Source organism: Anguilla anguilla, chromosome 12 (genome assembly GCF_013347855.1).
Source record: "Anguilla anguilla isolate fAngAng1 chromosome 12, fAngAng1.pri, whole genome shotgun sequence".
NCBI classification, from domain to species: Eukaryota; Metazoa; Chordata; class Actinopteri; order Anguilliformes; family Anguillidae; genus Anguilla; species Anguilla anguilla.
Window position 1 is genome coordinate 32,818,564 of NC_049212.1, and position 26,443 is coordinate 32,845,006.

The 26,443-nt window shown below is 43.2% G+C and overlaps 2 protein-coding genes and 2 long non-coding RNA genes across 5 annotated transcripts in view; all 4 read right to left on the reverse strand.

The window, feature by feature from the left end:
• LOC118210325 (mastermind-like protein 2) overlaps positions 1 to 2,119 on the reverse strand; it is a 64,449-nt gene extending 62,330 nt beyond the window's left edge. Inside the window, exon 1 of the mRNA XM_035386418.1 lies at positions 837 to 2,119. Coding sequence (XP_035242309.1) covers positions 837 to 1,256 — 420 coding nt within the window. The 5' untranslated portion in view covers positions 1,257 to 2,119. The remainder of the gene's footprint in view (positions 1 to 836) is intronic.
• Positions 2,120 to 4,872: 2,753 nt separating this feature from the next.
• On the reverse strand, positions 4,873 to 9,771 carry LOC118208866. Its single transcript, XR_004761644.1, has 3 exons — positions 9,730 to 9,771; positions 7,601 to 7,744; positions 4,873 to 6,548 (listed from the first exon to the last, which is right to left on the reverse strand). It is a non-coding gene; the product is annotated as an uncharacterized LOC118208866 (long non-coding RNA).
• A 512-nt stretch (positions 9,772 to 10,283) lies between these two features.
• LOC118208865 lies at positions 10,284 to 14,913 on the reverse strand. The gene is made up of 2 exons (XR_004761643.1): positions 13,534 to 14,913; positions 10,284 to 11,878 (listed from the first exon to the last, which is right to left on the reverse strand). It is a non-coding gene; the product is annotated as an uncharacterized LOC118208865 (long non-coding RNA).
• Positions 14,914 to 15,343: 430 nt separating this feature from the next.
• Positions 15,344 to 26,443, reverse strand: part of LOC118209080 (GRB2-associated-binding protein 2-like) — a 52,090-nt gene continuing 40,990 nt past the window's right edge. The window contains exons 3-10 of one of the 2 annotated variants that reach the window (XM_035384215.1): positions 26,116 to 26,350; positions 20,721 to 21,316; positions 18,377 to 18,474; positions 17,603 to 17,924; positions 17,046 to 17,136; positions 16,832 to 16,934; positions 16,252 to 16,371; positions 15,344 to 15,606 (exon numbers count right to left, since the gene is read on the reverse strand). In XM_035384215.1, the coding sequence (XP_035240106.1) occupies positions 15,463 to 15,606; positions 16,252 to 16,371; positions 16,832 to 16,934; positions 17,046 to 17,136; positions 17,603 to 17,924; positions 18,377 to 18,474; positions 20,721 to 21,316; positions 26,116 to 26,350 (1,709 nt within the window). In that variant the 3' untranslated portion in view covers positions 15,344 to 15,462. Of the gene's footprint in view, positions 15,607 to 16,251; positions 16,372 to 16,822; positions 16,935 to 17,045; positions 17,137 to 17,602; positions 17,925 to 18,376; positions 18,475 to 20,720; positions 21,317 to 26,115; positions 26,351 to 26,443 lie in introns of both variants that reach the window. The other variant, XM_035384213.1, reaches the window with a different exon arrangement.

Below are 26,443 nucleotides of genomic sequence, written 5' to 3' on the forward strand. Positions count from 1 at the left end.
GCAGTAAATGCCATTTAACTGCCTGCGCTGTGACAAATAAATGTCATCTTTTTCCTATATACATATTTTTTAAAACCACTTCATTAATAAAACATGAGCCTCTTAATATGCAAACAGAAAAGCAGACTTCAAGGGGAAATGGTTTGAAGTAGGCTATTTTGAATGCCAATGTGATTTGACCAGCATGGAAGTTTAGAACTTGACTGTAGTTACACCAATCTGATCCCACGATTATGACCAATAAATCAAATAAAGGTACTTGTGAACGTAACAAATAGGTTCATGTGTTGTAACCATAGCAGGAAATAGTAGATGTATTGACATAATATGGTATGAGTAGACCAGGCACTTTTAGGAAGGTAACATAATTAGCCTATATACTAACCTATAACCTTTCTCTGGATTAAATAGGCTGCTGTTTGACAAATAATACAGAGAAGTGACATATTTATTAAATAAAGGCAGCTTTCAGTTGGTCAGGACAATTTATATACAATTTGAGAGCAGGACTAAGGTGAGGCTACTTCATTTGTCGAGCATGTCATGCATGACAGACTCATTCTGAGCGAATGCATGTTTAAAATGACTTGAAGGTCTGGGAAGTGATGAATTCCAACCGAGACCACCCCATGACACCTAAAACGTAAAGAAAAACACCCATGGAGGATACTGACCCATATTTTGTACCTCCTTTATTGATTGTATATGCGTAATTTCAGCGAGATACCATGTCAATAAGATTCTGGGGCCAGAAACGTCTATCGCATTTCCCCCCGAAACGCATGACAGGCAACCTAAGTGAAAGATGAAAAAAATCAAAGAAAGCGTCTACTTACTGCTATTCGCGTAGACTGCTTTGAATCGCCCTCGGAGCTGTTTTGGGACTTTAGCTCTCCGTTTATCCTATTGTTGTATTCTGGAGGTTGCTGCGCCGCGCCTCTGTTGCCCTTGGTTTTTCTGTTCCCCGGTCCCTGGTGCACGATATTGAGAAGGTGAAGAGTGCTCTCGTGCTCCCGGTCCGAGTTCTCCGCCTGGCCGCGCTGGTAGCGGCTTTCGCAGGTGGAGTGGTGCTTCCGGCAGAGCTCTATCCTGGCACGCAAACGTTCCACTATGGCATTGTGCAGTTGCGGGACAGCCGACCCCCTTGGGGCCGGAATTGGCCCGCTCACCGCACCTGGCATCGAGCCTACCATACCCACACCTAGCATGGGTACAAATCCGCCCGCCGAGGGTTGTGGTAGAGCTGTATCGCCCATGCTCTTGGGGCCAATAATATGATATACTGAGCAAATATAGTTTTGGGCTTTCAAAGTAACTAATGGTTAAAAAAAGGGCCTCCTACCCTTAAAGTAACCGCAACTAATAAACTAACAACACATGAATTCAATCGCATAATACAGCACGGTTAACATCTTTGCAATGAAGTAAAAAAAAAAAAGGGTTTGACTCACTGTTATGAAAAACATGCTTAAGCTATTGTATTAAAAGTACAATATGACCAACTTTAAATAAATACGTAGGATATGTTAATTATATTTTGGTCTCTACAATATGTTCAGCTTAACTGCTTGAGGGTGGTTACAGATAGCTACTTAGCAATTTAGATAATCATCCAGTGAGCAGGTATCCGACTACAGCACGTAGCCTGCTATACCAACACAATCCCAGATCGAGTGAAATGCACAAGCCACTGAATTACATACCAGTTTGCGCCAGACGTACCAGCGCGGCGAATTTATTTTCTTTCGGAAATATTTCTAATAAAACGAATTTCCGTTCATTAACATTCTGCCCACACCACACTCCCCGCGAATGAACTCCGATCGGCTTCTCTCAAAATAAATTAAACAATGTCCCCAAAAATCCATTTGCAAAGGTAATCGGTCAAACAAACTTCCAGCTACTTTCAAGGCATTATTTTAGTATTTCTCTTTCAATCTTCTCCGATCCGATAGTTGATACAAGAACTGGGTATGCCTGTCTGAATGGCTCCAGGTTAAAAGTGGAATTAAAACGCAAGATGTGCAGAAGCAGCGAGAAACGCCGCAACGCTTTCCCCATTCAATCCGTTCTCAGCTGTTCGTCTGAGTAAAAGGCACCTCAATGCACGGGGATGAGGAGACATTACAGAGTCTCATTGTACCTCAGAAGAAAAAAAAACGAGGATGGTGTTCTTTTGCGGACTCTAGTGGAATTCAAATGAAACTACACCGGTACAGGGAGCGGAATTCAGTGGTGGAAACCAACAGGCGGAGCGCCCCCATGTGGATGTGAGGAGTCGCGCACATTTTCCCAGAAACCAGTGGCAGGACGTTGGGGAAGCTGCACGAAAACCTCAAGTTGTCAGTCAGTATTGCAAATATGCATGTAAAAAAGCCAATATTAATACAATTTCATATTTAGCTCAAGAGACATAATGAAAATGAGGTGAAATGTATAACACCTTAGGTATAAACGACATCAACGGTATCGATGCTAAAATAATACAGTTGCTTTCTCAAATAAATAATATCCACAGACTCATGTGGTGATAAACACCCAATATTAGTCTATGGTGCAGAACCTCCTGAGTTTGCCTTGTTATTTATTATAAATTTTTCTTTTGTTATCTCTGTATTTAGACCACTTGGGTTCAGTTAGCAAGTTCAAAGTTGGGTTTCTGTTTATCTTCTGGAAATGTTCCTGTCTGTCCAAATTGAAAATGGCCATATTGACACGCTGATATTTCCTTTGTACATATGCGGCTTAATAAAAATTTGTTCACAAAAAAAGTGATAAGCACTTGCCCAGGGGGCTCAGTTCTGAACTGGAACAATCATGAGATCTATGAAAGCATCCAAAATGTCTCAATATGGAAAATATCCAATTTTCTTTCCTTATAAAGCCCTCTGCTAGGATACGGTACCGACTGAAATAACCACCAAGCATCCCAATTTAACTAATCTAAACTCTTAAGTATTCCATTAAGTGGTCGTAAAACGTTCTAGCAAGGCTGTAAATAGTCTTCTGCACATGCTACAGGAAGTTAATCAGTAGTTTTTTTTTTTTTTTTACTGCTGTATTAGGATACTGGGGCATTCTGACAAGAACACATCACTGCAGTGCAAAAAAAAAAAAAGAATGAGACTGCACCATTCAATGGACATGTGCAAAAAAAAGACTGACTGTCTGTTAATTGTGCAGAAGGATTATCTCCAGACATTCATGTCTGGATTAAAGGATTCTCTGAGGGTTTTGGCGGGCCTTTAATCTCGAGTGCGTTGGAAAGTAATATCCCTATTTTCCTTTAGAAAGGCACACATTTGATCAAAGACTTTCGGGGGAAAAAAGGGGACTTAAACAGCAGCAATGAACTAGAGCTGCCGCGTTTTCCCCCGTCAGAGACACTAAGTGCCAAACGCGTACACAAACACCCAGCTCAGCAGGCTCCATAGAAATGGAGTCATTGTCTTCATCCTGAAAGTATTTAATGGAAAGAAATGCATGAATTGGTCTGCTTGCCGGAGCCAAAACACACTGAGGACAGTGTAAAAAGAAGAGGAACGACCCAGTAATTTACTTCCCTTTTTCATGCACGAACATGAATTTAATTTAGCGAGACTTGAAAGCAAAAACGCCACACTATATGCCTGTGCTGAAATATGGTTAATTGTTTAAAAATGAGTGCTTCTTTGTTTTCCATGAAATTTATGAAACAGTTTGCACAGTGCAGTAAGCCTTGTTCACCTGGGTGCTTCAGGAGTTGATGCGAAGCAGACACAAGTTAACACACAGGAAAGCATACTGCTGGCATGCACGCCTGCAGGCATACACACTTTCACGCACACACACACACACACACACACACACAGAGATGCACACAGACACATGGAGACATTCAATTTCTCAGTCACACAATCACACACATCCTCCCCTCTCTCTCTCTCTCTCTCTCACACACACACACATGCTCACACACATACACACAATCACACACACACACACACACACACACAGTCTGCACAGGAAATGTCCAATTACCATTGGCACAAAACAGTACTGAACTCTATTGCTTTAGCTGGATATGCATCATAAGAGTTACCAGCAAACAGCACTTTGACCTTCACTACCAATCCCTCAGAATAACTCCACTAATTAATATCAGCACTAAGTTGTAGGCCTGTTTCTCTTTAAAAAACTACAGCCTTCTTCTGCTTATACCCGTACAAGTAATTCATGTCCATTAAGGGAGACGCGTCCATTAACGACACTTATTGGTTAGTTAGGGTTTGTCAAAGTGAGTTTTTGTACCCTAAATGTTCAGCATGGACAGCAGAGGAAATAGCATTAACAAGTTCATCCTCTGTGTATGCAGTAGTTAATGGCTTATTTGTGATAACTAAGACATTAGATAGCATTAGTTAATAGACGCTTATTGTAAAGTGATACCAATGCGTCTGTGGGGCAGCCGACACAAATTTGAATCCCCCCCCTAAGTAGCCTGGGATTTGATTTCCGGCAACAACACACTATCTGCAACCCTCGCTATCTGCAACCCTCTCTATCTGCAACCCTCGCTATCTGCAACCCTCTCCGCTTTCCCAAACTGAATAAAGTATATAGGGTAAATAATAATAATAATAATGCAAAAGGTTGAACTGCCCGTTCTTCTTTTCATAAAAAATATTCTTGTCTAATTAAGAACACAAAATTAGACGAAAGGGAATTTCTGTCACATTTCTGACAACAGCAACAATGAAAAGATGTCAATAATAACTTGATAAGCACACTTTATTTAAAAATCACATTTGCTGAAAAAAAAAAAACAAAAACAAAATCTGCACTTTTTCAAAGCTGAGTAAAGTTCCATGCAGTTTATCAATGAAAGATGAATGGACCATTTTCCCCAAAGTGCATTATGTAAAATAAATACAATAAAATAAATAAATATGCAGAATATTACTCTCTCTCATTAAGTGGCTAAACATTAATTTAAAAAAAACTGTTTTACCATCCTTGGCTATGTACTGACAAATGGTGCTGCGATATGACAGGGCTCTCTGTATAATTGAGCAATTCAGGACCTGTGCAATCAGTCTCTCATTGTTGTTACCTTTCAAATAACATCATTATGTGCCTTTTAGTCAAGCCAGAACAAAATGTTCCAGACTTAAACCCAATTACTAGTGTATCTGGATGTGCACTTTTCTCTGTACCTAGAACTGTGTTTATCAGTACTCATCGCTGCTTGTCTGTCCTCCACTGGCAACATCACTTCCTGCCCACAGATTACTGAGTGGCAATTGCAGAAGTGATAACAAACAAACATCACCCACAATGTTGTCCTTTATGAGCAAAGAAACAAATCAACAAGAGGCAATTAATTCTAGGGCAGACTTCCAGCGTTTTCCTGTTTTCAGGATATTGCTTGTGTTGCCAAGTGTCAAGGAGAATCACCAGAATCTGGGAGCATCAAAGTCCCTTTGGGTGAGATTTAATGGTTTGGAAACTAACTTGTTACTATTTAAACATTGAAAATGATATCAAAATCATGTCCAAGACCAGTTTTGTTTCCCCATCAGAAGTTGTTTGGAAATGCTTTGTGGTTACAAAGGGTACCAAAATGCATAACAAAACACTTATGAATTTGATCATGATTATATTTATACATCATCCTCTTTACAGTGTTATTTTTTATACATCATCCTTCAACTTTGGCTGGTGCATCAAACTGCTGAACAAAATGGTTTTAGTTCAAGATAGTGCTTGCCAGATCACAGATAATATGCACACAGCATATACAGATCAGTATAACTATACAGAATATTTTTCAGGAACTCCTCCTTGCTCAGACAATTCCTCTGTTCTGGCTTGGGGAAGATACTGTCTATACCACACATACCACATCTGAATCACAAATGTCACTTTAAATCTTCCTTACTTTTAAAAAGGAAAAAAAGAAAAGCATGCAAATTCTTAATGTCTATAACTATTATTTTTTCCTCACACGGTTTATTTCTTTGATCAGATATATAATGATAGCTTGCGTATTCTGTGTATATGGGCACTTGAGAGTATGCCAAGGCTTGCCACTTCCAGCAGGGGGTGCTATTGTTCCTCCCAGCAGGGGAGGACTGACAATGCATTCACGGTGCAAGCAATTCTGCTCCACATAATCTCCTTTATAATCACTCCTGCCCAAGGAAATCTGATGCTTCTTAACATACCAGTAACTTATGGAACAATAGTTAGGTATGCATTTTATTTAGCCAATTATGTTTCATAAGGCTCGCCAAAGTGACAATGGTGTGCATGTTGGCAGCACTAGAATAAATAATTTGGCCTTATGTGCCACTGCAACTTGCCAAAATACCGTCATGTTCCGTCTATTCATAAAGAAAATAGATATTCAATTACGCATTTTCATTATGAAAATCCATATTTTAAAAAAATGTTCAAATTTCATGTACTTGGTACTGAAGGCTTTGTTTCCCACTTGTGGTTTTTGATAAGAGAGAATCTGCAAAGCGAGGACTCCAGATCTCCAAGATTGTTCTGTTTGTGCGTTTCTGGGTAGAGATAAACACATGAGAATACAGCTGGTTACAGAACACCTCCCCATTAAACGCAGCACATTGAATTGCACCCACTGTCGGAATTGTGCTTTATAAATAAAGTTTGATTGACTGATTGATTGATTGATTGATTGATACAAATTACAATCAAAATGCTGATGGCATAGGTTACACTTCAGGCAGCATTGAGGTATAAATCATATGTAAACAGAAACTCATATTACCTACAAAATGCAAACATGCGCATACGTATTTCAAATGCATGTATCTGCAATGTTCATCCTCAGGGTTTCAGGGTCTTGCTTTAATGCCACAGTGAACCAGGAAATGGTCAGGGCCGCAAAAAAAGCCTGCATAGTATGCCTTGAAAGAAATACATTTTCCAAAATAACTCATCACCAGTAGGGGGCAGCATTCACTCCACGATTGGACCAGCTTGGTGCAGTTAAATTTGTACCCTCGGAAGTGAAGGAGGCATTAGTGCCGGCAGATTGCTCCTATGATTGATGTGGCAATTGTGTGCCAGTCCTTTGCCACTTGATGTCCTCATCGCTTACAGCCCAGTGCTGGCCTCCCACTTGGGAAGGAAGCAGGAGGCATATTTCCCCCGAGGTATAATGGGGACAGGTACTTACGGGTTTGGATGTCGGCATCATCGGTTATCATTGCCTTACAATGCCCTTCATGGAAATGCACCGCTGAGTCAGCACATTTGCTCTATATTACGTACATTACACTCCCAGAACCCTTTTTAGGTACTTTTTTATACCATTTTCTCCAATTTATTCTACGATTTATTTTTTTATTTTTTTTATTTTTTTTTTACGTCAGAGTCACATAGTTCATACAGGAGCAGATCATCTTAAAGCCCAACGTTCACATTTTAATTTCACTTCATTTAATTCAAAAGTCATTTTGACGCCGGAACATCCAGGGCTAACGTTCAGTGAATTAACAAGAAGGTATTGTTACATGATATAAGTACACATTAACTAGTGGCAAAGATGTTGATGTTTTACAAATTTGAGATAAAGAAACTACATTACCTTGTGTATTCCTAGGAACACGGTACAGCAGACAATGCTCGCTATTGTGATTGAGGGTTGCTTGTTGATTGTGAAATAAGCAGTGAGTCATACGATTCCTCTAAGGACTCAACAGGTCATTCGGTTGCTGGCTGACCTATGTGTCTGAGAGAGGGGAAAGACTGCGTTTTGGGACAAGACTTGAAGCTGGACCACACTGATCACAAGTCATACTGACTCATCCTCTCCTGTTCCTTTAGCCTGAGTGAGCACCAGACCTGCATAAAACACTTTCAATACTTTCATTCTTTAAATAAGGCGTGTCAAGCTCATTTCCCAGGGGGGCATAGTTCTGAGACTGAAATTGTTGTTGGAACGAAAACCAGCATACACAGGGGTACTCAAGGACTGAGGTTGGGAACCACTAACTTAAATGAATTATTGGTGTTGAGAACAACCTGAAAACCAGCAGACACTGCAGCCCTCCAGGACTGGAGTTTGACAGGACTGTGACTAAGATGCTGGTCAGAAAACACTCCTGTGGAGCCCTGAATTTCCAGTGTTACATGGGTGAAAATAAATGTTATTTTTAAATTGTTAACGATCTCCTGGAAATGCACTGGTATCTAAAGGGTTATTAAGTAATTATTTGACCCAGGTCTGGTACTTCTTTTGTTAGCTTTTAATACTACACATCCCATGAGCAGCAAACTATCAGGCAAGTCAACAAATCACATTGAAAAAGGACATGCTGTACCTCTTCAGGAAATAGAACAAAGTTAGAGAAAACTGACACACAGCAGCAATGAGAGAATAACATCCCTGATCCCAACAGAACCTCAAACCATTCACCACAAATACACCACACCAGGATAGCCCGCTCCTTCCAGCCATTATCCACAGGCCTCATCACCTGTTGAGGTTGCTAGGTTACCAATCACCATTGACAACCACATCCTCAGGAAGCAACTGTGGGTGACAAGCAGGAACTCGTCTGACCACCACCTGTCACTCATTCCAGGTCACTGTTAGGTCACTCTTATCAGGGATGTTTTGTCAAAGAAGGCACAGTAAGCCCAATATTACAAAACAGGTCAAATAATCCATCAAGAATAAAACATGACGATGATAAAAAATTATTTCATATAATAAAGCAACATGAAAAAATGTTCAATTTCTGATTTTCTTCGTGCTTGTTAGAGAAAACAGTTCTATGTCCCACCAACGTCCTCATACATGAAATATAGTAATTTACTCATCGCATAAAGATTGGCATTTCGTGTTGTGATTGGGATATACTGATCAGTAGTCTAAAGTATTTCCCCCTCAGAATTCATCAGAAGTGATCATTTCACAGCTGTTCCCTTTTAAACAAAAATTTCTTCTGGGGGGGATTTCCCCTGGAGCCCCCAACAGGGTTTCAGTTCTCGAGGTCTATGCCTTTCAACCCACCCCGATATTCAAACTAAAGTTAGGCCCTTGTCCTAAAAGCAGATGTTCTGTGCCTTCTCATCAGCTCATTCTACAGGTTTCTCTGCCCCTGCTGCGCACAAATTAACATTTCTCAGCACAGAAATACAGGCCACACAGGGAGAGGAGTGGTACCCTGGCCTACTTTTTACACTCCGACCAAGTCCAGGTGACAGCGACTAAAGCTGTCTTTGAACCTGAAGTCAACATAAAGGAGCGTAAACTACTAAGAAGCAATCTGCACAACTATACCAGCTGTATTCGATTTATTTGAAAGACAATTAAAAAAAAAAAAAAAACAAGAAAAACTATTTAAAAATTTTATTAGCCTCTTTGGGGGAATTTAAACTACAAATGAAGAATAGCTATTAACAGGATTTCAAGCCCAGGCCTGTTTCTCAGTGTCCACGGGCAGAAAACATAATGATAACGCACATAATGAACAATGCGGATTGTTCTCTTCATTTAAAAAAAAGAAAAGAAAAGAAAACCTACATCCTGCTGTATGCAGTACCTCAGCTAAACATGTACACTGGAGAAGACATTTGCAACTACTTTCTATCACCATCCATTGTGTTTTTTTTTGCATTCTGTTGTTCTTTTTGAGCATGATTAACATAACTAAACTCTTTTAAAATAAATTAAACGAAGCGTCACCATATTAGTTCAGGTACACTCACCTCTCACCTTTACTCTTCTGTCCGGCACGTGGAGTCCTGCAGGCAGTTCAGTTAAGTTTTGGTTTTGGTCCTCGTTTATCCTCCCTTGCGGAGCACCTGTTAAGTTCATTACTTGTACATCACAAATTTAGTCACAAAATGGCAGACCCCAGGGGAGAGAGCAAAGCAAAGAAATGTGTTCAAAGTGGATCCGAATGCAACCCCGGGTCGTGTGGTCATGTGACCAATTCAGGGGTGCGGCGGTGCATTCTGGTACATGTGCAAAGAGCCTGTCAGTGCTAATGTGAATGAGAATGCAAACTCGGGTACAAATTGAAGTATTCTAGTCAGGTCAACCCAACCAGTCTAAAAGTGTTTGCTGTTATTTACTTCAGTTTAAATTTCACCATTTCGTCTGAGAATTACAGAAATCCTACAGTATATCACTTTCCAGTACATGACGCCATGTGACAGAACTGTTATTTGATAATGCACAGTACTGCTCAGGAGCATTTTGTACAACAATCGCAGTGCATTAGCCAGCCCTGTAACACAGAAGTGACGTGAAGGAGAGATGTATTCGTAATGCATCGTTTATTTACAGTCCACATCTTTTCTGGTAATACAGGAATAACAAAGTCATGTGCATCCCAAATGTACCATATTTTTTACTGTTACCGTGGCATCATTTGGCATATTGCTTCACAGACCCGAGACAGAGCATACACTGTTAGGCAAGCTGTATTTCTGTTTTTCTTTTCTTTTTTTTTCTTTTTTAAACAGCAAAACAATAAATTAATAAATTACTTCACTTTTCACACGAGGATAGAAAAAAAAATGTACAGCAGTAATAAAATATTAAACATTTACATCAATCAAATGACAGCTTACTGAAAGGCATTCCCCCTCCCCCCCCTAACAACAGACATTATCAATGGTTCATCGCTTTTAACACTCCACTCAACCAGTGGGTCTGTTAAAACACACACACACACACACACACACACGCACACGAGACAGAACTACACCTCTTAATCTAACACAATACACGTGGTGTTTCCATTCACACACATGTAGGTCACTTTACCCAGGCAACAAATTACATCTCATTTCACACACAGAACGGGCCAGTTCACGACCGGTCAGTCCACCACTTATGACAAGCCCTGGTCACCTGACGGTGACTGCTTCAGCATAGCTGTTGTACGGGCTCATTCCAACTGGAATTATGGGACACGAAAATGTATTCTAGACTGTGGTGTTGCCCATTTGGGTACAACAAGAGGCCGGCGCGTCCAGAAGGTGTCTAGCGAACCTACGGCCAAAACATCCCATAATAAACCCAGAGCCAGCAAACTACTGCTTCTAGGCCGACTTTAGCGCAACGGATGAGAAGTGCGACAAGGACAAGGAGTTACAGAAAATGGCGGGATACAACCACTGCTTATGTGCTCTCATCCCTTCATTCAAAATGAGTCGATATTTACTTAATGACCACGTTGGTCCCACAACCCCAAACCAAGCCAGATGCTGGTGGGCCCCCTACTGAGTATGGTTCTTCCCAAGGTTTCTTCCTATATGCAACCTAGGGAGCTTTTTTTAACTGTCACCCTAAACATGATTAAGGTTTAAACTGGTATTTGCTGTAATGTGTTCTGTCAGAAATGTTTTGTCAAATGTTCATTCTGATGTGGGACACAGAATTCATATTTAACCCTGAATGGAACTCTTGAACAAATTAAATATCATCAGTCAACATATTTCTTCCGCAACTACAAAAAAAACAACTTAGTCTTAAAATAAAATTGAGCCATTGGTGGTTCCAGCCTACTGCCCCCCCCCCCCCCAATTAAATCTTAGCCAATTAAATCAGTGCATCACAAATGTACAGCTAAACTGCTATGCTCCCAATTACATAGGGGTCAATATTAAAATAAGACCCATTTTTTTCATGACAATCCATGAGAGGGTTCAGTCTGATTCTGTGGTGCAGGTCTTGCAGTAGCACAAAAAATACATTTCTACAATATGCAATCAGAGCCAGGGAAAATGTCCATTAAACTGCAATGAGCATATATAAACCAGTCCAAAGATAAATCAGTCTATTAATAAAGGATAACTAAATCAGAGCGTCAGTGTGATCAGGTGCACCTGGTCCATGTCCTGGGAGCTGCAAGATAAAGCTGGTCCCAGATTAGCAGTCCTACTCAAACATTTTAAGAATATTGGCTCTGAAGTCCCTTTACACCTTCAAAAAACAAAATAATCCTTTGACCAAATATTCTAATGGAAAGAGTTAGGCTAGTTTTTACACACTGTAATTGCAGTTATGTTTTCCACATTTCAGTACAACATTTCACTCACTTTTCATGAACACTCCCAGGAAGAAAATGCACTGAGCTTCCCTGAGAGTGTTCATGGGTAAAATGTAGTATATTATACATTATACTATAGTATAGCAACTGGTCGTCCCCGGTGAAATGCGTCAAACTACAATTCTGTCATCAATCTGAGCCAGAAAATACAATGATTGGCATTTCTTTTTTCCATGAATACGTACGTATTCATATTTACGTAATTTACTCTAATTGACATTGCATTGGTTGATTCTGCCTTGTGACACAAAAATAGGGCCCTAGCTTCAACTGCAATTGCATTTATGTGAATGTATAAAACCTGCTCAAGCATAAACAATTATTACACTGTGCAAATTAGTATAAATTCCAAAAACAGTAAACAAAGACTTTCGGGGAAGGATCTTAAAGCCTTGTCGTTATGAGCATTTCATACAGAAACACACATTTTGAAATTAAAAATGAGAAAAGAAATACATTATACAAAGCTCCAAATTCATTCATGGGAAATGCCGATTTGTGTATCCAATTCTACCTGAATTTACATGAAAGCAAAAGGTCGTAGCCAATGATTGATGTTTGAATACTGCCTCAACAGCCACTTAGCTTCCAAGTGCGGTCTGTTGCTCACACAGTCCTACAGGTCGTGGAGGCCAGATAGAGCCATCTCCCCATTGGACAAACAGTGAACTGCCTCGGCACCACCCAGGGTCTCCAGACTGGGGAATTTTAAAAATGCATAAGGGGCATTTCACAGTAAAAAGGTAAAGGGCAAATGTGAGATTTTTAAATGAAGCATGGGGTACAAATAGTGAGAAATTTGTATGGGAGTCAAGTGGAGATGGGGGGTTTTGATGGGGGGTCAATTGGAGATGGGGAGTTTTGAGGAGTTTGAATTTTTTAGGGGGAATTAATTCAAGCATCTGGAAACATTGGTAGGCTACCACCTCCATCATTTCTTAAATTAGATCACAGATAATGCTCCCAACATTCGCCTGACATCAGTGCTCTCTGCTCTGGGAAGATTATTTTCAGACCTCCACAGACCGAGCCGTCTAATGAGCAGGAGCCCAGCTCTCAGCAGGCCACGGTTCAGAACGTTTGAAGTACCAACTGAAATTCGACAGTCTGAAATACTCCCTTTCCCCCTGGGTAACACTGGGAAGACATATGAAGCTTTTTTTTTTTCGTTTCTTGTGGCATATTATGTGAGACTGAAGATGTTACACCCACAGACAGCACATACGGTCTCGCATGTAGCAGCTACAGATTTACCCTGAAATCAAACGTACCTGCAGGTTTCACGGACACGGAACTGGAATGAAATCCTGTTTGCGCGTATACGTCACGCAAGACCAACAGTCATAACAGATTATTGCTAAGGCTTCAGAGAAACAAAGGATTTTTCATTTAAGGCTGTTTTTTTTTTGCAGGCATGCAAACCCGTGGCTAAATAATCTAATTAAGTTACCTGAATTAAATAGCTCGTCCTTGTGGCAAAATGATTCTCTTCGTCATATTTGATGAGGATCCTTTATGGCACCACAGTTGCTACGTTTCCATTAGAATGTCGCTGCGAATTTAGCTGAACGTGCAACAAACATTTGGCTTTGGCGAAACGGCAATCAAAACAGGTGTTTAAAATCTCAGTTTGTCAAGGGTCAAACGCACAAGCTGCTCTTTTCAATTTGCCCAGCTGGGAAAAAAATGGGAATCGACATTCTAAGGGTGAAGCCACACATCCTCAGACAAGTTCCCCTGGCATTGCCCTCTCCTCCCACAGCTCCATCTGCTGCTTATGGGCATGTTTTCGAGTTTTAAAATAGTGTTCGTTAAATGAATATCTGCTGTATATCTAGGAAATCCCCACAAAGCAATAATTAACGAGTCCTCCGAACAGAACTATGTGGAAGGGGGAAATATTATTTAAAATGGAAAGATCTTTAATCTGATTGGTTATGGCACCATGTTTCCCATCCTTCAGGTCGCTCCGCCCACTTGCCTCACATCGCCAGCTATCCCAGCATGCATTGCGGACGCGAAAACTCGGCTCCAGTTGAAATGAATGGAGGCGATTACAAAGTCGCGTTCGTCGGGGGATGTGTGACTTTAGGGCGAAGCCACAATGCATTCATGCTAATTGAAATGTAGCTTTGGTGGCAGCCTTTGCTTGGCGTTTCGACTAACAATTTTGTACATTGGCCACATTCAGTAACGCTGAAATAACAATACAATAATGTTTGTGATCCGCTGTCCACATCTGAGTACTGTAAACTAATAACAAACAAACAAGTCCCATCAGTACTTCTGACCAGCAGACAAAAGCAATAAATACGTTTGTCAATATGTCTCTGCCCATTCAAACTCAGTCTTTTCATTTTTTTTCTTAACGTTTGCAACAGGAAGTTGGTTACCTTGGTGAACCGGAGCGATTTAGTTTGTATTTCATGCCCTTGGCTTTAACATATTATGAATGCCATGCAAATAGTTTTTTTTAAAGGTCAGAGTTAAAATGCACAAATTCACGTGATCACCAGTATTCATCCGGTCTCTCAGTCGGTGGAGAGCCCAGCAGTCTTGGACATTGCACAGTGTGAATATTGGTATGGCTACTGGGAAGTTGCTATTATGGCTTTGAATCACATTCACCATAAAAACCTTTCGACAAGCTCCACGAGGGCTTGGCTTTCCTACATGCACTTTCCCATCTCTTCTCCACAGTCCATACGACCGTGCAGTGAAGGTCCAGTCAAGTTGGAAAAGGGTGTGCATGTGTGCGTGCATGCATGTTCGTGTGTGTGTTAGTCTGTGGGTGTGATCCTGTGTGCTTGCATGTGTGTGCATGCGTTTTTTTCTGCCCGTGTCTGTGTGTGCATGCTCCCACATGCTTGAATGTGTGTGCATGCTTGTGTGTGTGTGTGTTCCTTTGTGTTTGCATGTATGTGCATACGTGTGTGCATGTGTGTGGTCCTGTGTGTTTGCATATATGTGCATGCTTGTGTATGTGTGCGGTCCTGTGTGTTTGCATGTATATGCATGAGTGTGTGCGTGTGTGGTCCTGTGTTTGCATGTATGTGTATGTGTGGGTATGTGTGCGTGTCTGGTCCTGTGTGTTTGCATGTATGTGTGCATGAGTGTGTATGTGTGTGCATGTATGCTCCTGTGTGTTTGCACGCATGTGCGTGCGTGTGTATGTGTGTGCATGTGTGGTCCTGTGAGTTTGCACGCGTGTGCGTGCGTGTGTATGTGTGTGCATGTGTGGTCCTGTGAGTTTGCATGTGTGTGCGTGCGTGTGTATGTGTGTGCATGTGTGGTCCTGTGAGTTCGCGTGTAAGTTTGTGTGTGTGGGAGCCGTTGCTCTCCCGCGATGACAGCGTGATCCCTGGCGGGCGGCTCACTGTCACGACTTGACGCCCTTGGCGGGCTCAGTGGACTGCCGCACGTCGGTCCACTCCTGCATGGTGCTCTGCAGCGCCTGCGTCTTCTTCTTGTCCACCTGCACGTAGTCCACCTTCTCGTCTGACGTCACCGAAGAGGTGGAGGGCTGAGAACCGGAGGGAGGGGGGGTCACAAGACCGGGGTTCAGCCACAAAGGGGTTGGGGGTGGGGGGGGGGGGGGTGGTGCTCTAACAGCAGGTCAGCAGCACTAAAGGACAACTCTCCACGCTGCAGCCTCAGCTCAGTTCGATTATATTACTTTAAGTGCCTGTAGACACCAGAAAATTACCACCAGTAAATTCCCACAGATTACTGACAATTTGCACAGGAATCATCTGCTTACGTCTTGCAAATGTTAGTTTATTTTGGTTATAAATATGTTTTGTTGAAAATCCTCAGGGATCTGCATAGTTTTTATCATTTTCAAATGCAATTTCATTAGCATCTAATGAGTAAAAGTATTTCAAATATTTGCCTTGCCCAGCATGCACTAAAAATGCATATAGTGCACACCTCATCATGATGGCCACATTTTATTTAATAAGCTAAAGTAAATGATATATACCGTAGAACAGAGAGCAAAGCCACAGTAATAAGCTATAACAAGTGATGTAGAGAATAGAGAGCAAATCTACAGTAATATGCTAAAGTAAATATACTGTAGAATATATACTGTAGAACAGAGAGCAAAGGTACAGTAATAATATAGTATATAATATAGTGATACAGAGAACAGAGAGCAAAGACACACCTTTCTGTGCGGACTGACAGACCCGGGCTGGAAGTCCAGGTCCAGATAGTCGACGTTTCCACACTTCCTGGGGGCGGGGCTGCTGGTGCCACTCACTGCTGGTGAGGTAGATGCTGGGTTCTGTGGGCGGAGACTAAGCATCAGATCAATTCAAAACTGCTGTGGCGTTGTAGGCAGCCATTTTAGGAACAATACAACAAGAAGAAGAACAGAGAAGAACCCACCGTACATCATTAGAGTCATTTAAAACAGGGGTTTCCTAAACTTTCTGAGACCACAACCCAGTAAACAAGCTGCATACATTACTATACTGATATTACTGGCAATATAAAGTGTATTATGTACTATTGTATGACTTCTCCCCCGTGTATATCACAGCCCACTGCAACCCTTCACATAGCCAACAACAGTTTGGGAAGCAGTGATGTCAAATACACTGGCGTAGACTATCACTCTCCATCACTGCAGTGCTGGGATTGAGTGAAGAAAATATAAGAAATGGACTCAGAGGATTAGCGGAGATATATTCAGCTCTCATACCCCCCCCAGCCCCCCCCCACAGGGCTCCCACCTGGCTGACCATGGCCACGTAGTTCTCCTCGCTGTCAGCGGAGTCCGTGCTGGTGATGCTCTGCGTGGAGATGGGGCGACAGTGCAGGGAGGAAATGGGGTTCAGGACGGGCCTGGGGGAGATCAGAGCAGAGAGACTATCAGTGCCCCACCTTCCCAGCGCAGCCCAACCACAACCGCCCCAACTAACACCCCCCCCCCCTTGTAGTGCAGGGGACACCTACGCGGGTCGGGTCCAGGACATGGTGATGGGGCTCTTGAAGGGCAGCTCGTCGATAATGCCGTTGGTCATCAGGTCCAGGGGAGTTGGCTTTGCTAAAGTCACAGGGTCAGATTTAAATGTGAGTTCCTTTCAAAGTCTCCTTTCAAATATGAGAGTCAGACATACAGGTTACCAGACCTGGGTCAAATGGGAGAATCTGTGAAAATGCATTTCAGAATGATTTGGTTTTATTCTAATATTTAAAAATCCTTCTGAGGATTTTAGCAGCACAAACCAACCAAAAAGTCTGTTTGTTACAAATCACAAATTTTTACAAGTTGAAGTTTTTGTTACCGACAGAAACAATCAAATGAAAGAAGAATTATTTTCTTTATATTGGTGACAATAGATCAAATAATCGGCTGGGTTTGTATTGTTGTCGAAGGTATTTAAAATAGTTAATTGACCCAGATCTGGTTACAGTGGCGGTCGTAAAGTGGCAGATGGGCTTATGTGAGGAAGTGAGCGTTTTATTGTCATACTCAGAAGAGGCAGGTGAGACAGAGAGGAGAGACGTACACTTCCTGTCCGGCTTAAGGTTGCGGTTGATGGGGGGCGGAGTTATGTCGCTCAGGCGGCCGGGGCGGTGACAGAGGGAGGCGGTGCTGCCCTTGCGGGCGGGAAGGGTGGCGGAAAAGCCCGGAAAGTCAAAGTGGTGCGGGCCGGGGCTCATGGGAATGTAGATGTTCTGGGGGCTGTCGGCCTGGGCGGGGTTAAAGGGAGAGGGGGCGGGGCCGGCCTGGGCGGAGTTAAAGGGCGAGGAGGCGGAGCCTGGGTTCATTGGCACGTAGTTGTCCTCGGAGTCGCCGCTGTCCGAGCGATTCAAGGTGGGCTTGGCTCTCTGTCACAAAGCAAAGGCCAAGAGCGTCCCTCAGTTACTCTATTACACCGTTATCCATCAAACAAACACACACCAGGGCAGAGCTGAGGTCACTTCTGTTAAAACTGAAATTCTGTTTAAATCTTAAGTAATTTGGAATCAGCTGATTCCTATTTGAACCTGAGCATTCATATTATGACTTGTGTGTCAGGGCTTTTTGCACATCACAGAATTACAGGTATCGTCCTAGACAGGTACCAAAACACAACATTACATGCAAAAACAAAGGTAAAATATGCAGCACATACAAAAAAGTACAAGATTTTATTAGACTGAAAACATTTCAATTAATTAAATGAGGCAACGAAACAGTCATTTTTTAAAGTAGCATTCTGCCCTTTTCCTTAGTGTTCCTGATATGGTAAGACTGGTGTTTTGTGTTAGTTCATTAGCTAGCGTGAGGACAGGCTCACCATGTTGGAGGTGAACCCGTTACTGATGGAATCCGCGGATGCGCCAGAGTTACTGAGATAATACTTTCGATGGTGATCACTGTTCTCAAATGAGGAACCTGAGGAGAGAGCAGCACAGCTGTTATGGACGTTTCACTGCGTCTGTCAATCAATCAATCAATCATTGTTTTTGTACAGTGGAACTCAAAACCAGGATGTCACACATGGATTTGTGTCTGTACTGAAAGACACACTGAAAACCAACATATTTCAGCTAAATCAAACAACAAACTTTCAAACAACAGTCCAGACAAACAGCAAGACACGATGAAGGAATCCACCATAAATTCCGTCCACGCCGAACATGGTCATTTTCCCAAGGGGATCAACAGAACAGAAACAACAGGGAAAAAAAACCCAATTGGGTCATAATTCAGATCTGAAAAGTCATTCAACCTGAACTCCTGGAAAACACCGAGGTCCAGTAAAGATCACATATATAACGGAGGGAACTGAACAGGGCCTGTAAGTGTGACAGGGTGACTCACATCCTGTGATGACCTGCTCTACGGTAAGCATGATGCTTACAAGGGCTATGAGAACGCTATGTCTCCTTACAGTGAAAGCCCCCTTTAGTGAGAACAATACACTGTGCTACACATTACACTAATAGCACTTACAGTATCCAGAGCAACTTACACATACTGAACAGTGTAGTCTGTAAGTATTTTACCAGTACCACAAAATTTGTTGTTTTGGCTCTGTACTCGACCACATTAGATTTGAAATGAATCAATGTTAAAGTACAGACTGTCAGCTAATTATCCATTTATACTGCTGAACATGCACTGACGCAATTCAGGTCAAGTACCTTGCTCAAGGGTGCAGCGGCAGTGTTTTTGGGTCAAAAGCCCAGTTCCCTAACCATCATACTACACTACCACCATGCTGTACTAAGAGACAGCTCAGCAGGGCAGGGCAGAAAGACAAAGGCGCTGTTGAGTCCCACTCCAGTCAGACAGTTACCCAATTACTGGAGCCCGAGGTTCCCACTGCAGTCACGTGACACAGCACCTGGGTAAAGGTTTAAATGAGCAACAAGCTTTTGTCAGACAGGACCCAAAATCGCAGGGCTCTTGATGAGGGGCCTCCTTTCACACCTCACTGCTCTTAAATTAGTCTCGGTCAGGGGGTGGTGGGACAGACGTCGGTCAGGCTGGCAGGGGTGGGGGGGGGGGGGGGGGGGGGGGGGGGGAGGGTGGCGACCGTTCTGACCCCAGGAGGTCTGGACCAGCTCGGTCCGGCTCCGGAGAGGAAAGCCAGGGACCCGTTACTGGCCAGCGGCCTGGAACAAGCCATCGCAGAGCTCAGCGAGAAACATAAATTTCATTAGCCCCCCCAGCGCAGTCTGGCAGACTGCACTGTTTGTTTCCGATTGGCTGAGAGCGCAAAGCCCGGATAGGGTGAGGGAGAGGGAGAGGGGGAGAGAGAAAGAGGGAGAGAGAGAGAGAGAGACAGAGGCAGAGAGAGAGAGAAATATGGATAAAGAGAGAGAGAGATAGAGGGGGAGAGGGGGAGAGAAAAGGAGAGAGAGAAATAGGGAGAGGGAGGGGGAGAGAGAGAGAGGAAACAATAAAGAGAGAGCAAGAGATAGAGAGAAGATGCAGGTAAAAACGTGGTCGTCTGAGGAACAATGAGACACTGAACGACCACACTGCTAAACTTCCACTCCGTCTTAAGAGCTAATCATTTGTAATCATCATTAATACCGAATGATTAAGCGATATTGACATATTTTGGATTGGTTACATTTTTCTGACATTTTCGTGTGGGATGACTACTGAAGGCACTGTTGGTATTTTCACTGGGCAGTCATATGATGTAATATTTTAATAAAGTGGTTCAGGTTAAGTACGTCGCCCCAGGGTACAACAGCAGTGCATAACTTACTATTTTATTCTGAAGGATTCTGGCTACAACCCAAGTTCCCCCACCACTGCTCTACAGCAGGGATCGGTTCAACTGAAATTCAGTTAATTCAGGGAACTCAAGACATGAATTCCATATGAAAATTTCAGAACTGAAAAACGTCCATGTTATTTTTCACTGACTTAATTTAATTTTATATCGGCTCATGATGTGATTTTCCCTGACCAACCAGAAAATACTGATTTTCAGACCCTAAATGTCTACACCAGGGGACTTGATTCTATCAAAAACTCACATTACGACTTTACAGCTGCGAGCAGGAGATAATGTTCAACAATAAAGCCCAATATTAGTGGGCCAAAGACAGTCCGGTCTGTAAATAAGTACTTTCTGTTTAATCAGGAACACTGTTTCGAGCAGAGAGAAGCGGTTGTACCTCTGTGGAGGCGGATGTTCTCCACCGCGGGGAGGGTGTTCCTTCGTGAGGCGACGGACGGGGCGGCCGCCTCCCCGTTCTGCTCCCCGAGGGACTGGGGGCTCCCCCACCGCTGGTTCGGCTGCTGCTCGGACCCCTGGCTGGGTTTGGGGGGCCTGGGCGGGGGCTCCGCCCCGGGGGATTCTGGGACGGCCGGGCCCAGGGCGTTGTGGTTCTTGTCGAAGGTGCGCGGCGTCTGGTAGACGGACCCGGGGGGAGAGGGGAGGAGGTCGTAGTTGTCGTTGCTAGGCAACGAAGGGGGCGCGGCGGCCGGGGCGCCGCTGGGGGTCTTGAAGGCGTACACGTCCTTGAGCTCCGCCTCCCGGCCCCGCCCATCCGGGCTGTAGCCCCGGGGCAGGTCGTAGCAGGGGTCCCGCGGCGAGCCGTCGCGGACCGACGGCAGCCGACGGCGGCCCGTTTTTGGCAGGCTGTTGAAGCCGGACGGCTGGCCGCCGGCGCCGTTGGGGCAGTGGGCGGGGCCGTAGGGGAGCTTCTGCACAGCCGGGTCACTTCCTGCCAGCAGCCCGCATCGCGCCGCCTGGGAGAAGCTGGCGCTCCTGCAACGGATCACACGTGCCCGTCAGACCGCGGTCGCCATGGCGTTCGCTCACCCCGGCACCGCCAGAGTGCCGCAGATGCCCAGATCACCAGACAGCTCCCTCGGTGCTAAACAACAACTGACATGGGCCTCACTGTCAGCAATCCCATCAGCCACCTGTGTGGGGTACCCTTCATGGAGGTCCCCCTTTCTTTTCGTCCAGTAGCTGTACCCTGGATTTGACGTGGCTGCTCTATCTCTCTCTCTCTCTCTCTCTCTCTCACACACACACACAAACACACACGTATATATGGGATTAATTCCCTTTAAACTCAGCCAGTTCAGGAATTTCTTTACAATTTTCATAGAAATGGAAATTTATGGAGAGTTTTAAAAAAATTTTTAAATTCATGAACAGAAATTAAGTTTATTCTGAACTCTGTACACAGGAGGGCCAACAGCTGTCACAGGAAAGGACATTCAGCACCACACGGGTCCCACTACACACAGCCCAGCAGCAGTCAAGTGGTGTACTGTCAGAGAATAGCCAATCAGAGCTTACTAAACATGAATATGCACACGTGTCTTAGACGGTGTCCATTCAACAACTGCGATCCTCACGCTATTTTGTGGAGATAATAGGCAGTGTTGCACACGGCACCATTTCCCCATATCTACATTTTCTATCTTTCCTTATCATAAAGGAACATTATTTAAATTTAGGCATTTAGAAGACACCTCTTATTCACAGCAGTTTCCATTTTCGCATTCTGACCTTTTATACAGTCGCATACACAATATTAGCAATGGCACTACCCCCAGCAGGCAACTGAACTTGCAACCTGAGAGTTACAGTACAAGCCCAGTGTCACTGCTTCTTTCAAAGTGCTGTCTCTGTGTGCTTATGCACACGTTCAGTAAGGTCAAATTTCACACGATACCTGTATGTCAGGACACATTTTTCTCAGTAACACTGGTGCCTTGCCAGCTTCAAGTTCCAGTAATGTTCTGCTGAAATAAAACTATATTGGAGGAAATGTGGGTAAATCAGGAAGGAACTGAAGCTTCGGGTTTACTCTTGTAATGTCATGTTTACTTAAACACTCCACGTCCCAATGCCAATGCCTTGTGATGTTCAGCTAGGACAGGTCTCAGTTTCCAGAGAAAACAGAAATCCGTGTCAAATTTCACAAGGGGCTTTCCCATTGAAATTTTTCAAGGAGACAACACATGGCAAATCTCCAGATCTCGGAATGGTCAACGGAGGACAGGCTTTAAGAGCGTGACGCACACATTTCAGTCAACATACAGGGTGAGGGAAAACCATAGACGTCTGACTGAAACCATAGAAGTCACATACAGGCACTGCAGGACATGCATGCAGGAGTAGCCTAGGACATTTCCTGTCGAAGTCATCCACAGCACTGCCTCAGACACTCCCCTTGTGCCATAGGCCTCATTGTACCAGCCTCTTTGAAATGTGTAATATTTATTCAGCCACTAGGGGTAGTCAGATACTGCATTTGCACATCGGAACGATCCAGATGTCTGGCACAAAAAGCACAGTACTCAGAGCTATAAGTAACACTGAGAAGTGAAACGTACTTCAACGGCCTTTCCAAAGTCTCAGAGTCTAGACAAACATACAGTAAATGGATACCGGGCACGTGCCATGCCACTGATGTGGTTACGTTAATTCGTTGATCGGTTCGTCATTTGATGGTAACTTCATTAAACGCACTGTTAGCACCCACAAACACTGTTCCAAAACGCCGATGTCATCAACATAAATATCAAAGGAAATGTGAAAAGCAGATGCACCTGCTGATAAAATAATGTGTGTGACCTTCACAACAACAGCACAGCAAATTACCTCCTGCACACCTCTTGCTGGAGGAGGATAACAGTACAATTATTAGTGGCAAGAGGGACTGGGCTGATTTATTTTGGTTTGACATAATAATAATAATAATAATAATAATAATAATAATAATCATCATCATCATCATCATCATCATCATCCCATCTTTCTCCCAAGCACTTCTGAACTTGCCGTGTCCATTTAAGATAACAAATGTTACCAAGGCAACCTCAGCAGCATCCTTTGCCACTTGCATAAAGCATGACGAGCTGTCAGAGGGACCAGCGCAGTGTAAGATAAACCGCACACGTACACGCCTCAGATTGATCTCTCAGAATTTTCCCACAGCTGAGCCACACTTTCTGGCACACGGGGGACTTGCCTCATTTATTTGTCTTATTTTGTAGTCCTTGTCACTACTAAGGCACTAAGTGGAAAGATCTTGCCGCTATGACATTTAAGACTCCATTTCCCAGTCTAAAGATCAGGCCCTGCTGCAGGCACCCATTTGCAAATTTTATAATGATAATAAAGACGGCCCCAGAGCCGTCTTTATTACACACACAAATACACACACAATAGCAGCATGGCAAAGGACTGACTGGATATCATTTACTGCTATGTTTCCGCTACTGCTTTCCTGCTGTTTCAGAGATACAAGAAAGCGGGGCCTGGCTAGCAGGCCTTGCATAAAAGGAGCGCTCTCACAGTCCATCAAAATAACAGCGCGGGCTAAAATTCTACTCTTTATTCTTAATGCCCTACAAATGCAACCCCACATTCTCTCTGCTTAAGGGGACCAGCTGAACCATCCAGAGATGTAGGCCTCTCATATTCAATTTAATTTCAATTCACTGTTATTTGCACAATGCTTTTCCACAAAGACACTGTCGCAGTTACAGGAAAAAATGAAAATAGGAAAGTCTGTGTCTGAACCCCAGTTATAACATATAGGTTATAAGGTTATAACATTGCCACAACATGGCAGCAACACTGTTAGAATGTTTTGTTAGCTGGGCTTTGGCCAGTGACCTGATATAATGTGTTATAATACATAATCTTTATTTTGTGTTCAAGGGATATGTTTGAAACCAGACTGTGAGACACACCTGCAGACTGGTTATAATCCTTATAAGAAATAAATTCAGGTTAAGAACATAAACCTTAGTGACAAGTACATTGGTAGTGCACCATTACCCTAAATAACAATGAATAAGGTGACCAAAAGCATAGCTCATCAAGCAAAAAGAGAGATTAGGGTCAAACAATGGTGCAACCAAGTAATAATTATCCAGTTAATCAGTAATTTGTCACTCTAAACAGTGTGTCCATTTTCAGGGCAGTTATTAATCAGTGTGTGTGACTGTTCATTACATCTCTGCAGTGTGATTTAGAGTTAAAGGATGATTTATCGTCAGATCTCAGAGACTTAATTAAGAAATATAAGTGAAATGGTTGTTGTACCGACAGCGATGGAAGGGACAGCAATATCCGTTCAGGGTCTGGAGGAGTGTGAATCACAAACGGCGTCCCAGCAGCCTTTGCTTTCCACCCACAGAGCTGACGTGTTCCCCTGTCCAGCTTCATGTATGTGATAGATTACAGTAGCGGTCGCGTAGATCAAATGTGAACCTTTTTTGAGGGGTGGGGTAAGGCAATATTAATCTGCTGTGTGGGGAAAAAAAAACCTGATGACGTCCTGTTTCCCCCTTGATTGTATGTGAGCTGGTTGATATTGATGGAAGAGTGAGGTATCACCAGCCCCATATTGAGTGGAGCTACAATGAGCTCTTGTTTTGAACCAATCAAAATGCTTCTCTACCCACAAATCACAATGACTGACTCAAATCAGTGAGGCACTTATATGATGTAGGAGCCCTGCACATTTCAGGTTTTCTGAAAATGTTGCTCTCACATAAATGGCTGCTGGGTAAACAGACCTCGGGATTGGTTGCATTGGTTGAGCAGGTTCTTGCCAATCACAGCAGGGGCCTCATTTATAAAAACGTGCTTGTATTTAAACTTAAACCTGGCTTTAAGATCATTTTCCAGGTTGTGCTTACAATTGATTAATAAAATAACTGGCATAAATAAAAATTTTTTTAAAGTTGCTCACGTTGGTTTAAAGTGGATCAGCGTCTAATGCAGCTGTGATATATAAATTTCAAATGAACTCACATGTACTATTAGGCTACCCTGTCTTTTGAATGCGACCAAAACAGACATTTTCCTCTAAATAACTTTGCAATTCAACATTTCTTGTACTCTTCATGCCTAAAATTCATCATCAATAAAACATTATTTTAAAAGACCAAACACAGCCCACTAAAGGGATTCACGAGCTGCCCACAAACATGCAGTACTTCCACATAACAGCAGGTAATTCAATTACGTCTAGTATAAACTTTACGTCAAGATATGATCATATCCACGTCAAAGTGGAATTTTATAAATAATGACTTAGCCATGGTTTTCTGCATAAGCCACAATTTCAGATAAAATTTGATCATATGACCATTTTATAAATGAGGCCCATGGTCTTCAGGGGAACTCTGGACTGGGTAAACCAATAATATTGGCATAATGTTGTAAGGATATTACTGGGCATTCCATTTCATTTGTGTCATAAAAAAACTTCTATTTTTGCCATTTCTGAATCAGATAACATAAATAGAAAGCTTGTATCATGCTTTCTGCACTGCCAGTGTTCTGTGGTCCTATGACAAATAACGATTATTCAAAACACCATGGCACTAAAACTAAAACTGTAATGTAATGCAATTTCACAATTAAACCCTTTTTCTCATTTCCCAAAAAATGTGCCTTTCTGGAGATGCAATGTTTTTTAGAAGCCTGAAAGCACAGGCAGAAAATAAAGCCGGAATTATCCCGGTACCAGGCTGGGGGGCTGGTTCCCGGGGTTTGGCCGATTGGTCGGGGGAGCAGCTGACCCTCACCTGGAGTTCTCGGCCTTCCTGCTCATGCACTGGTGGAGGAAGAGGTAGTCCTGGGGGGCGCTGTTGGACAGGGCGCCGTTGCCGTGGCGAGCGGGCAGGTCGAATGTGAAGAGGAGGGGCTGACTGGAGTGGGCGGTGCCGGAGGACTTGCGGTCTCCAAGGAGGGGGGCCGTGTGTCCCCTCAGGTCCGAGGCGATAGAGCGCGGCACGTGCATCGCTGATCTCCCTCCACCATCTTGACACCACAAATAACAACAAAGAAAAAAACTTGCTTTAGTTTCAGAACCACACACAGCTACGGTGGTTGACAAGAAAATGGCTGCCAAAC